This window comes from Anas acuta, chromosome 12 (assembly GCF_963932015.1).
Source record: "Anas acuta chromosome 12, bAnaAcu1.1, whole genome shotgun sequence".
NCBI lineage: Eukaryota > Metazoa > Chordata > Aves > Anseriformes > Anatidae > Anas > Anas acuta.
In genome coordinates, this window is record NC_088990.1 from 7463197 (window position 1) to 7476660 (window position 13464).

At 38.5% G+C, this 13464-nt stretch overlaps 1 protein-coding gene across 6 annotated transcripts in view; it reads left to right on the top strand.

Annotated features, from left to right (window-relative positions):
- AGBL1 (AGBL carboxypeptidase 1) overlaps positions 1–13464 on the top strand; it is a 445869-nt gene that overhangs the window by 162459 nt on the left and 269946 nt on the right. Inside the window, exon 22 of one of the 6 annotated variants that reach the window (XM_068695607.1) lies at positions 12147–12960. The exons of the other annotated variants lie outside the window; for them this stretch is intronic. Coding sequence (XP_068551708.1) covers positions 12147–12152 — 6 coding nt within the window. The 3' untranslated portion in view covers positions 12153–12960. Of the gene's footprint in view, positions 1–12146; positions 12961–13464 lie in introns of those variants that run through there. 6 annotated transcript variants of the gene reach the window in all.

Here is a 13464-nt window from a genome sequence, read left to right on the forward strand (position 1 = left end):
TATGGATCCCTCTTTGAAGAAAGCCTTTGGGGAGAGATGAGAAAAAAAAATCTCTCTCCAATCTAATAGTTCTCAGTTAGAGAAATTGAATACCCCCAAATTTATCACCGGACTTGATGAGAAGGAAAAGTCATCCCTATGCGGAGATGATGGAAGTAGAGAAAGCAGCACCAAGCAGAGTGGCTGCAAAGTTCAAAAGAATTTGTTGATAGTTGTTCAAAATGTCTTTATTGAAAGGAAGACTTCAGGAATTTCATGAGTGATTGTCTGCAGAACCTGTATTCACACTGGAAGAGTTTTCTCTGTTGAATCTAATCACTCAGCTCAGAGATTGTGTGGCGAAGCTAACCAGGGGTGGGTAAATACTTAACAAATCTTGTGAGAGAATACTAGAATACTTTTGCTAGAATACCTAGCAAAAAGCATGGCCTGTCTAATGGGGGTGTCTATAAAACTCACCCAAAATAAATTGAGAGTAAATGTTCCTGAAGTTCCTGTATACCATCTACCAGGGAGCAAGGATGTGTCATTAAGAACATAGCTTGTATTCTACAGCGTCAAAACATAAGTCTTCACTCATCCTCCTAAAGCAACAGATCTTCTTCAGAGGATGCCATCTTGCTGAAGCCTGACTTTAGTCCATCTAGTTAGGTAAATAAATTGCACATTTTTTTATGCTATATTGGCGTAAACTTAGAATAACCTTATTGATAGATGAGGGCCGATAGTTTATATTTTAAAGATGGAATTACTTAAGCACTAAAGGATAAAAGGACTGAGCTGGTGATAAACCAGTAACAGAGCTGGATAAAAAGCCCTGCATCCCAACCTCTTGCACAGTTACTGCAGTGATGAGAGATGAGTCTAATAAATTGGAAGAGCTGACTTTATCCATTCCCTGTAACCTGGCTAGCCTGGGCTGAATTATTTCAAACAAGTAATGAATCAGTGAATTACTATGAAACTGTGGCAGAACTGAAGCAATCTACCAAGATGAAAGCCTTTCCTCTTGCAGCTCCTTCAGAGGTGGACTGCTCTGGTTTGACCCGTTTCTGCCCAAAGTAGCCAAATTGTTATTAATGCATCATTTGTCCATTGAATTACAGCACTATTTCTTTATCATTATCTGTATGCAATGAAAGATTTTCATCTTCCTTATTATTGGAGATTACATACTAAATTTCCATGAGGAATTTTTATGTATGCTTTATTCATAAGCAGTTCATTACAGTTAATAGTGAGAAACTGAGTTGTTTTGAGGGATTTTATGGGTCACATGACATTGCTTCTGTATACTAGCAAGATGTATATTGTTATTTTACTTATAAGTTTGTGCATCAGACTTCTAAGTAATTTAAATTTGGCCCCTTGCCAGTATCCAGGCACCAACAAAAATGTTTTCAGTGATATTCTTGCCACATAGCATATTTGATAAGTATTTGCAGAAAGGAAACATAAAGAAATTGGGTATATACTATGTTTTCTGGGGTACGTTTCTGGAAAATGCTTGCATCATCTTTGAATTCTGACTGAGACTTTTCCTGTTTCTGGTTTCTTTTGTCTTCAAGAACTTATACTTTTCCTAAGTATGGGTAAGACTCAGAAGCATTCAAAAGTTTCTTGCCAAAAAAAATCATCTCTAAAAAGTGTGTTTAGCTGACCCTCTGTGGTCTGGGAATCTCATTCAAAAGCAGATGCTGAGAATACAAAAGGATGATTTTCTTTTTGATAGTTTTGCTTCCAGTTCTGATCCAAAGTGACTCAAATTGGAAGCAGCTGTAATAGTGAGAAAAGTATAGAAAAAATAGTTATAGTAATTTAAGGATTGAAGGTTCAAATTAAGGTTTTTGCTTGTTCTGTTTTCTTTAGTTGTTATCCGGTGCAAAAGTTTGCATCCTGTTTGCTTTATTTTCCTGTTCCTTTTACATTCACCAGCCTCTTTCGATAATTGATTAATGATTCAATATGCAAGATATTCTAATTGTATCTTTTAGGCATGTGGACCTCACTTACAAATATGTCGAGGTTAATGGCATTTAGGAAATGGAAAAAAGGCACGTGGGGGAAGAGGAGAGAAGGAGTTTCTGAGAAAACAAACCAGGAGATAGTGGGCATCTGTCTTCCTGGGAGACTTGTAGGCTCTTATATGATCTGTTGAAGGATTTTTTATATTTAAGTTCTGCAGTTTTTGTTTTGTTTCTCTCCGTTCCTATTGTTACGAGTTTTATTATTCAACTAGGAAGCTAAGAACTGGTTGACAGAAAACCAACAAAGAAATCAGGTGCTTAACTGTGTTTGGATCTGCTTGATTCATGCCATGTTAAACAACAGGAGTGTGGAGGAGTGCTGGCTTTGCCCCTTTCAGACTGTTTGGAAAAGCAAATTGCAAAACCGGAGTATCTTCATAGAGTTTTTTTGCCCATTTTACACCTCAAAGGAAACATGAATTTGTCTGTAGTTTGAAGTATTTGGCTGATCTCATCTTCCTTAATGAGTAATAAGAGGATTGGTTATATGATGTCAATTGTGGCCAATGCTGCATGAAACAAATATAATCACTGTTCCCCAAAGTTTTGTGTGTTAGTAGTATTTACTGATTTTTGTTGAAGGTACTCAATATTGGAGGACCATTTATGTCTGTTTAAAAGTACAGACATTTTGGAAGAATGAAGTCTGGTCATTCAGTCCTCCACATTCTGTCTTCCATTTTCTCAATCCAGTTCACAGTCAGTTTAGCTTTTCTATTTGGGGGGAGATCAGTAATTGAGTAGGATTGTTTTTCTTGTCATGATTTCTGACGTAAGATCATTTATTTTTTTTATTTACTAATTTTTGAACACTAGGTAGGACAAGACCCATTTTCTGGCACTAGTATGAGTTCTCGGCTTTGTGCTGAGAACACTTAGTCTCTCTTCCCAAGTTGCCAAATGGACCTGTTTTGTGAATGACCCTGGAAAAGCAATGGTCTCTAAATCCTATAGACTCAGTTTGCTGCTTTACAAACAACTCTTCTCTGAGCGACCAAATAAGTTCTTAACTCTTTCAAGGGGTTAGCAAAGGGAGGGTTGCCTGCCAAATACTGTGCACTGGTCCATCTGTTGAGGTGTCCCATGAATGCTGCCTTGAAACAGATTTTGGAAGAAGTCCTCACAAGCACCTGCTGCAGTGGATTTCAGCTGCCACTTAGGCCATCTGCTTTCCTGTTGCCAGGTTGAAAGTTTCAAGTTAGGGGACTGAGGGATGTTCCATTGCGTTTGAACTCACATGGTTAATGGAAACGGGAGAATGACACTTAATAGAGAAGAATGGCTCATAGCCTTCTTTAGCTTCATGTCCCCAAAGCACTCAGGAAGCACCGAATGCTAGCACCAGAATCGTCAGGGGGTATTGGGCAGCACTGTTTTAATTATTTTCATTTTCATATCCAAGAAGCAATGTATTGGAAAATCTAGGTATATAAGACAAAAAAAAAAAAAAAAAAAAGTAACTAATACTTGTTGGATTATGTGTGAAGATATTAATTTAAACTATTCTAATTATTTCTCCAGAGATGCTGGGTCAGTTGTATCCTGAACTTGCCAAGTTCAGTGGTGTTATGTCAAGGTAGATTTGGATACTAGGCTTTGGAGAGAAGTTCCAGAAACCCTAATAGGCTTGGAAGGAAGGAAGGATGCATCACCAGTGTGCTGGGAATAGCCTGTGAATGTGTTCTCTCCCTCTTACACCCCGTCTGGAAGGAAACAAGACTGCTCTGACAGCTTTGTTATTGATAGCCAAACTGCTAGGAGAGGCACCAGGTTTTATTCTTAGTCATATACTAGTCAGTAAGTTATTCTAACTGTGGACATTTGGTTTTTAAAAAAAAAAAAAAAAAAAAAGGAAAAATCTGTACAAAAGAGCTGTCACAGTAGTGATTGTTTAAGACAAATCAAACTGAATTTGAGGCATCTCTTGTGGGAATGAGCCACAGGAAAGGCAGATCACAGTTTATTGCCATAGTGCTAGTCTTTTGTGCTTGATATATGATCCTGTCCTGCACTTTTCCACCAAGGTTTGACAGCATAGGTTAGTACTGATCTCTGGCATTCCTAGCTATTCTGGTCCCAGACGTAGCTTTTGACACAGCTTTCTTACCTAGCCGTAATGAGTCTTTCCTGTTGGAAATAGGCAGTGCTATTCATAGTGTCAAATGTGTGGTTTATGATATTGATTGTCCTGAGCAACATAATGATTAAGTTGAAACCACTGTGTCTTGTGGCTTGCAGCCACAAAACCTGTGTTTTCTGGTCCTGTTAGGCTGTATTCAGTCAGATGAGCTAGTTTTGTACAAGAACTCTCCACAGGCTTGACAGAAAAAAAAATGTGTGCTATCTCCTTCCCCAGCGTTTGCTGATAGAAACGTGTTACAAAAGGATAAATACATGATCCTGAACTACAAAGGAATGCAAAATCAGCTAGCTTCTCTACCTTTTGGAACCAATTTCAAGGCTGACACAAATGGGATCTCTACATTGTCAGCTCCCAAGTAGCCTAGTCCAATCTGGAGCCCTTTGGAAGCAGTGGTATCTTAAATCACTTCCTTCGCCTCAGCTGTTGATGGATTATTGAGGGTTGGCCATCTGTGCAACTGGAGAATAGGTCCCACGACCTACTGTGATTTGTAGTTGTTGGTGGGTTTTGATTTGCTTTGGCCAAAGGGATGAGATGGTAACAGATATGACCTGGCAGAGTTGGGAGGGATGTGGTTCTGGAGGGGTTCACTGGACATGGCTAGGTTCAGAATGAAAAACCAGAGCCATTATGTGCTCCCACCTTTTTCCACTATCACATAACTGGAACAATTGTCTCAGCTCTGCTGCTTACTTCTTCTGTTTGGGACTCAGCCTTGGAGTGCTTGTTCCAACAAATCCCTACAGTCTCCTGATTTCCTTTTACTTGCAAATGATGATATCATTTCCTTTTTGGCAGCTTGTTTATTTATTAAACTAAGAGAGGCATCGGACTCTGTGGGGCTGAGAAGTGGAAAAGATGTGTTACCTTGGTTGTGGCCCATCTTGAATGCTGATGTTCCTTTTTTTCTTTTTTTTTTTTTTTTTTTTATCTTCCCCTCAATGTCTTGTAAACAACTGATGTTTCTGCTTTGTTTATGGGATCTTTCTTCCTCAGCTGCTTCTGAACTTCCCTAGATGTTTGGTTGCAACTCAGTCTTTTCATATTTCAAAGCTCCACTCAGGAAAAGAGGCGATGGGTACCAATTTAGAAGGGCTATCAAACTGTTTCTCTACAACAGGAATAAGGAAAAAGACTACGTGCAATCAGAAGTGCAAGTATCCTGTCCTATCCATTTTCCAGAAGTTGAGAGAACAGGATTAGATGGAAGAGTCTCAGGTTTTTACACTGCAAATGGGGGCAACCTAGACGCTTCAAGCAAAAAATCCATTTGCAATTAATTGCATTTGTGGTTGCATGGAAAAGAGATTGCACTTTGTGAGGGAACAAGATACGAATCCATGGCTTATCTCTATATTTTCAGCCTGCTGATAAGATACTCTTATTGTGGCACCATCTAAAAATGAGCAGAACCAATGTACTTATGTGAAGACATCAAAAACAGCAAATGCTGTTAACTTGTGACCAAGGGAGTGGGTCCTTCCATGTGCTGTAAGGAGGAGCAGACTCTAGTAATAAAATCAGTACTCTCATACTCAGAAGTTAAACCATCTTTTGTATAGCCAGAAGGCTGAAAATGGCTAGTAACTTGTAGCTGGACTCAATTACGAATTCTGTTTATTCAATTTATGTGTATAGCTGAGTAGCTGGATTTCCTTCAGATGTGGATTTGTTAGAGACTTAGTGACTTTCACAGTGCAAATTATTAGAACAAACAAAACTACAGAAGTGAAGCGAATTAGATTCTTAAAGATTATTTTTAATTTTGTAACATAAATATTAATGGTGACGCAAATCAGACAACTGCAGTCACATACACACGTGATTTTTCTGGATGAAATGGTACTTTCATTTGAAGACCACTAAGAAGTTCTGAACGGCATGACCTTGAATGTCAGTGGGATTTCAGTTTGCTAAAGAAAAGAACTCTTGGGAAGGATGAAGAACAGAAAAGCAACATTTCTAATGAAAACTAACTCCAGTATTTTGATGGTGTCCCTTTAAAAGTCTAAATATCATTGCACATCATCCTTTCAAGTTTTCTGTGGAATTACAGCAGCTAGGTTTTTGATTTCTGATGTGTCTCTTCCTTGTTGATCTGGCCCCATGTGGATTTATTGTACAAATCTATTTGGCAGCTGAAAATTGCCCTTTGATGAAGCTCATAGTCTAATCATGAACTCCTCAGGCATGGAAAATAAGAATTGGGAGGTGGCAAAAGCACAGGCTAAAGGAGCCATGTTTGTTTTTGACTCTGCATGGATTTTAGAAGCATCTAAATTTCAAAGTCTTTTACACACAGGATTTTCTGCAAAGATTGATTTAGCTTCTCTTAGGATCATAACATTTGCCATGCTGGATCAGATCATTGGTCCATATAATCAGGTATCCTGCCTCATACAGAGTTTGGTTCCTCATGGCTCAGAAGAGAACAAAACAAGGCTGTAATGCAACTGATTCAATTACACTAAGACACAGAAAAGAAGAAGTAATCCTACCAGCCTGACCTGTCTACCCTCTGTGTGTTGTAACATGGGGACTGATCATTTCCACAACCTTGAAATAATGAGCGACTTTCTCTGTGAAATTATGGCACTTTTCTATCTTCTTTCATAATCCTTTCCCAGATGGGATTTCCTGCAGCAGTGAATTCCACTAGTTGATGCCTATAATATGTGTTTGCTATCCAATATTAAATGTAAACTATATATTGAAATCTGCTCTCCCTTCTTTCTCCATTCTGTCCCTTTGCTGGTTCCTGTATCCTTGTAAGATTCACTTCCCACAGCTGCAGTAGTTCCTAGTCTTTCATCTGTCTGCTCTGACCATGTCCACTGCTGTCTTCTTTCCTCTGTTATCTACTCCCAGGTCCACTGTTCTTGTCAAAAAAAAAAAAAAAAATCAAATTAGATAATCCACTTCTTTTCTCCAACCTTGAAATCTGGAGGTGCATTCTCCTTGTCATCCAGTTCTTGTCTCTTTGGTTGCTTTCTTTATGTTCCCAATCCAGATTTATTTTTTCATGTGTGCTAAACTCTCATACTAAAAATGTTATCTTTCCTCTCTTTTTCCTTTCTACCACAACACTTTTTTTCAAATTCCTGAACATACCAGGACCAACTGTTATTCCCCTGCATTATAAGTACTAAATTACACCCTCACTGTTAAGAGTACTGCCATTTCTTTTTATTTAAATCACAGTATATGTGCCTTTGCCCGTCCCTCTAAACATCATAAATAATACAGGCATGTCTGCAGAGTGTGCCATCTGGCAGGTTTGTCCTTGGGTAGAATCTGGACTTCCAGCCAGTGAAGGTCAGCATTGCATGAGCCCACTCCTTGAGATTCTGCTTCCAGCACAGCTCCTTGAGCATGGTAGTAGTGTCTGTTGTACAAAACACAGCTCCAGAGCCTCACTCCCTTTCTGAGACTTCAGACACTGGAAGGAAGTTGTAGGGGATCCCAAAGCTGAGGCAGAGAGGGCAGTGTGCTGCACTGCACGTGTATGAGATATTCACATGGGGGCATATGAAACAGGACTCAGAAGTCTGAAGTCTGGACTGAAGACACTACAAATTATTCATTGTCAAATTCAGAGCAAAGGGGGATCTCCTGCTCTCGTCTGCTATGTCTGGACTCAGCCTCACCTATAGCAGGGAAGGCCGCAGTTTTTGGGATAGGCATTAGACACTGAAAACAGTACCTTAATAACATATTCATGGAGTTTAATGGCCAGGAGGAATAATTAGCTCTTCTGGTTTGACCTCTTAGACAGCATAAGCCTTTGTGCTTCACCCAGACAGCTTTGTACAAAGCCCAGTAACTTGTGTTTGTGTAAGTAGATTTTGTGTAGAAAAAAAATCAGACTGGATTTGAGGGCATCATATGATTGGAAATCCATCTGGTCCCATGGTATTTTGTTCCAGGGTCACTAACCATGAAATATTAGTGCCTTATTCTAATTTGAATTCATCTATGCTGTTTTCAGCTTCACTCTTGATTTTTCTCGGCTAGTTTAGAGAGATCTTTAATAACTTCCAATTTACTGTCTTAAAGATACTTATACAATACAACCAAGTCACCTTTCAATTTTTTTTAATAATTAAAGCAGGCTGAATTCTATAATAGTTTGTCTGTGTCAGAACATGCTGGAAAATAGTTCTGATTTAGCTAAAGGTGCAAGTGGAAAGTCCTGTGCTAAACCATATTAAGCCACATGTCAACATTCTGAAGCAGAATTAAGGTGGCCTTAATTAAATTTGGCTTAACTAATTTCCAAAGTAAATTAAGGCAAACTGAATTGCAAATACTTTAATTCTGAATAACAGAGCAGAAATACGTGCTTCTATATGCAATAAACTTGTAGAGTAAGGGTATGCTTATGCTGGATAATCTGCAAGACAGAAAAGTCGATATGCCTTGCCAGGATAGTTTTAGTGAGAATTTTTAGTTTTACAGTTTGTCTTTAGGTGAGACTCACGATTGTTTACTGCATATGAATGATGAAGAAAAAAAAATTGCTGTGATCTGCAAATGCTGTGATTCTAATTTTTGTCTAAGGAAGAAATTTTTGGTGCATGTGCTGCCTGAGATCTACAAGTGAAGATACCTGGTCTGGAAAGAGAAACTTCAGCACAGGGTACAGCCCATGGAAATGCAGATGTCAGTGACAATTCAGAAATTGTTTGAACACACGCTCTAAGTGAGGAAGCAGCAGACATGAGGAAGCTGAAGATAGTTGAAATCAAAAAAGTTGTTGATTACTCATAGCCAAGAGAAGAAAGAGAATTTGGGGACATTCAATACTGATGTTTTGTAGTATTTTTCTCTCAGATACTCAGTAAGACAGCTTCAAGAGTATAGAGAATCATGAAGACATCCTTAATGCCTTCTGAAGTGAAACAAGAAACCACTGATGTATTTTCAGCCAAGTAATTATCATAAGTGAGCTCCACTTAGGAAAAGAGGACAGGGAAGTAAAGAAAAGTGCAATGGGACGGTGCATTTTCTTTTTAAAACAAAAGAGCAAGATACAAATACAAGTTTGGATATGACACATGGAAACACATTGTGGGGAAATAAGTGGAATGGTATGTCAGTTCTTGGTGACAAGGCAAATCTTGATGATATTTATCAGATAGCCTTTTAAAGCTGTCATTGAGAGAAGACAGGAAAGATGGAAAGGTAATCATTGGTTGCATAAATGACGTGAAGCAGAAGACAATTTTTTGGAGAAAAAAATGAGTTGCTTTCCAGTGGCCATAGGGGACCAATGAGCTTCAGGGGAAGAGAACTGATCTTCCATGAAGCAAAAAATAAATAATAGTAAAGTAGCAAAAAAGAGAGCTCAAATAGCTTGTTATAAAAAGATTGGACAAATATGAGAAAAAGTGCAGAAGAAATACATTTCTCAGATGTCTGCATGCTAGTATTTGCCATCGTAGTGGCTAATAATGAGCAACATCAACCAAAAGATCTTGTTGATGAAGTTCAGTGTAATTGTTTGTGCTGAAACCTGATAGGAAAAGTACATTTTTGGAATTTGAGAATCTCTACCTATAGGTCTGTCTGGTTTGGGAGGGAGAAAAGGATAGTGAGTATATGTGGCTTGGGTGGGCAGAATGGCTGTCTGTTATATCTACATTTACTAATGATCCAATTCCTTACTATATATTGCAGGAATGCTGACAAATTCTAGCAAAGGAGCCTGCTTGGCCCCACTGAACACAACTATAAAATGAGGTAAATTACCTTATAAGTAGTTGTATTCACCACACAAAAAGTAAACACGGAGTTAGGGACTTCCGTTTGGGTGATATATACCTGAGATTTCACACAGGCAGCACAAATACTATCACAGATTCTAAAGACTGCAGATGATTATTTTCTAACACAAAGGATGTTGTATGCAGTGTAACTCTATTTTGGACTACATTATAATAGGAAAGGATGAATTAATCTTTGGTGTGGGAGTTTGTGGTTACCTAGACACCAGTGATCATGACCCAATTACATTTAATATGGGCAGAGGACAGCATTCCTATTAACGTGTGTTCATGTAGATTTTTTCTTTAATAAGGGCTGATTTTCCAGAGCTGAGGAAGTATTACAAATAAAATAGACTGCAAGAGAAGCAAAAAGGCAGAAGCATTATGAATAAAAATTGTGTCCTTTTAAAGGGATTTTGTTACATATTCAAAAAATGACACAATTTTAATCAGGAATTGAGGACATTTAGTTAAAACCCATCCTGGTTTAGTAGCAAAGAGAAGGCAATCATTAGAGTATTGAGGACAATGAATCATAATGCTGATGAAAAATCTACATGATAGATTGATTATAGTGAGACAGATTTCTATTCTTTCAGTCTGTTTCTTGTTTGCTAGTGCTAATTGTTTACTAGTATTTCTGAATGTAATGAGTAAGCTACAGTAGATGCTATTTACCTAAACATGGCTGACGAAAATGATCTTCTGAGGAATAACAGCATAGATTTTTTTTTTCAAAAACAACAAAACAGGGAAAAAACAGATACCAGCCACTGTAAAATCATAAATAAATATGATAAGCTCGTATGTATTATATCATATAATAGATATTATGATAATATCATAGGTAAAAAACATGGTAGTCAATGTTAAGGATAATAGGAAAGCGTTTGATACAGTAAGTAGTGAATAAGCTGTAGAGCACTGTTGTGGGAATTATTGCATTTATAACATTGTTAAACAGATACATTTAATAAAGAAGTACCTTTTCGTTGTTAGAGGTGCTTCTCCTTTCACCTATAACATTGTTGGTCTTTCCAAAGATTATGGTATGTTATAGTCTGGGGGTTCTCAATAACAATAATGCTAAAAACTGATTATCATTCCCCATATCACTTCTAACTCTGGGATTTGTTAGCTCACTGGTCCAGGTGCAGGTTGAACACACTTCCTTTTCACACACTTCATTTTCACGACCCTTTGTGTCTTCCATAGATTGGCATCTCTAAGGCATTTATTCAATTTGTTCTATCTGCTTCTCCTTAAGCCAGAAAGAGGCTAATTCTATAACTTGGCAGCAAAAGTACTGGCCTAAGATGCAACAGCCCCGTTCTAAAACACTTCTCCAGATCTTACTGAATTGTTTATAGGGAAGAGAAGAGATGAGCTGGAAAGGCTATCTTTCTTGGGAGGTCTGATCAGAAATGTCACCCAAGACCTGAGCAGCTTTTTCTGAGGAAAGTCACCTCAAACCTGCTGTGTTCCAACAAGGAAGTTTTGTCTCACATAAACAAAAAAATAAATCAACAGCAACAGTTTTCCCAAAACATTCCTAACCAGATCTTTTACTGTTTCTCCCACCTCTTCTTGGCTTCGGGAATAAAGCAGAAAGTTTCCTTTGGGGGTGCTGGAAATAATGAATGAACTTCACAAGAAAATTGAATCAGAGATTCGTACAAAGCAACAATGAAAAAGATTATTTTTAATGAGTTGAGGAAGATATTGCAAATGAGTTTGAAAGAGAAGTACAGCTAAGTACAATCAGAAATAAAAGTCTCTGAAACTTTGTCCATTTTGCAGTAGTTTATTCCTGCTGGCGATTACTTTTTTATTTTATAAAGTATAATTATAAATATATATTGATTTATTTTTTTTCCCACATGGGCAGAACAGCAGGTTGTATTTCAGTGGAAGGTATTCTTTTTGTAGTCATTCCTGTAAAAGCTAATGGTCAGCAGATTGCAGGTGCAGAGACTTGTTCTCATTTGGAGGGGAAGCTGGTAGTTTATAAAATGATTTTATGTTGTGAGATAATTGAAAGTTGAGCGAGGAGATTATTAGATTTGAAATGCTAACTCTACATAAAAACAATTGAGGAGGAGTCTAGCACTTCTGAAGGTGTTTCCTCTGCAACTCACTTTTTCCATTATATTCTACCTTCATTCAATTTTTATTGCTTTTCGTGTATATATTTTTTTTCATTCCCAGGCTTGAAAAGTAATAGGATTGGATCTGGCTGTCATGTGAGCTGGGGAGAACAGGCTACAGAATGATGTTGTGATGGCCCAGAGCGTGCATGCTCCGCCAGTTGGCAGTGATGGGCAAGAAGGGAGACAGGCCTGCAATGCAGCATAAACGCGTCTGAATAACACAGCGCCTTGCTCACAACCTTCAGCTGACCTGCACCCAGGGGAACAGGCACCTGAAGTCAGCACCGTAGCCAGTGCTACTACCTTCCACCAAAAATGAAAGCAATGACTGTGCTGTGTGACAGCTTTTATGTTCCCCGCAGCCTGATGGCACGTATGGATTTTGTGGTCGGCAGCTGGACACCATTTTCATGGTGACCTTTTAAGAGCAGCCCTTTTGTCTTTTCCAGTGAGGGAGAATGAAATAAAAGGGATCTGAAAACAGCTCAGGCTGGCTCCAAAAGAGTGACAGAAAGGTCACTTTTCTGATAAAGCCGGTATGTCTGGTGATTGGAAGGGCTTCTGGGGTCAAAGGGTTGACGTTTTTTCCAAGTCAAGTGCACCTCCATCAACCTCCACGTGCACTGAAATGGCTTGAATTTCTCCTGGTTCATCAGCTCTAGATAAATGTATTGCATAGACTGGATACCTGCAGCTGGCTACCAAAACTGCTTCTCTGGTTTCGTGTATTTGGTTCTCTCTCACAGATACTCACCAAATCCTTTGATTTGTGAACCCTAAAGTATGATTTGTACGGCTAAGTGATAGTAAATGTCAGCTTTGAAAATGGGCCTTGTCACGACTAATACAAAATTCACTCCTGTGGTTAATTTAACGAGATAGATCAGCAGACATCATACATTTATTAAACAACCATAATTATATTTATATTAATGCCATTTTCTGCCCAGGAGAGATTCGGGCCTAGCATAGTGAAACGTGTTCATAATGCAGAATTGAGAGTTCTGAATATAGACATAGTGAGAAACTCAGGTCTGTGAGAATGAGGCTGTGTCGTGGGCTGAGACTGAGTAGCTTTGGGATGTTCAGATGCTAGTTGGGCAGAGGAGGCTGTGATGAAGGTATATGATAAGAGCTCATGTCAGACCTCGGGAATACTGACAGCTTTTTGGTTATTCCAGATGCTGCAAGGTTGGTTGAAATTCATTGGCAGAGGTATTGACCGCTCTCAAATGTATTTCATTTGTATGCTCATATACTTTAAAAGGTCAACAGAGCAACCTGACAATTTTAAAGACAGCCTGCTGTGTCTGAAGTATATTTAGTTTCATGCTGTCTTCTCTGCAGGGTATGATATCAAGTTGTTTTGGTGTTAC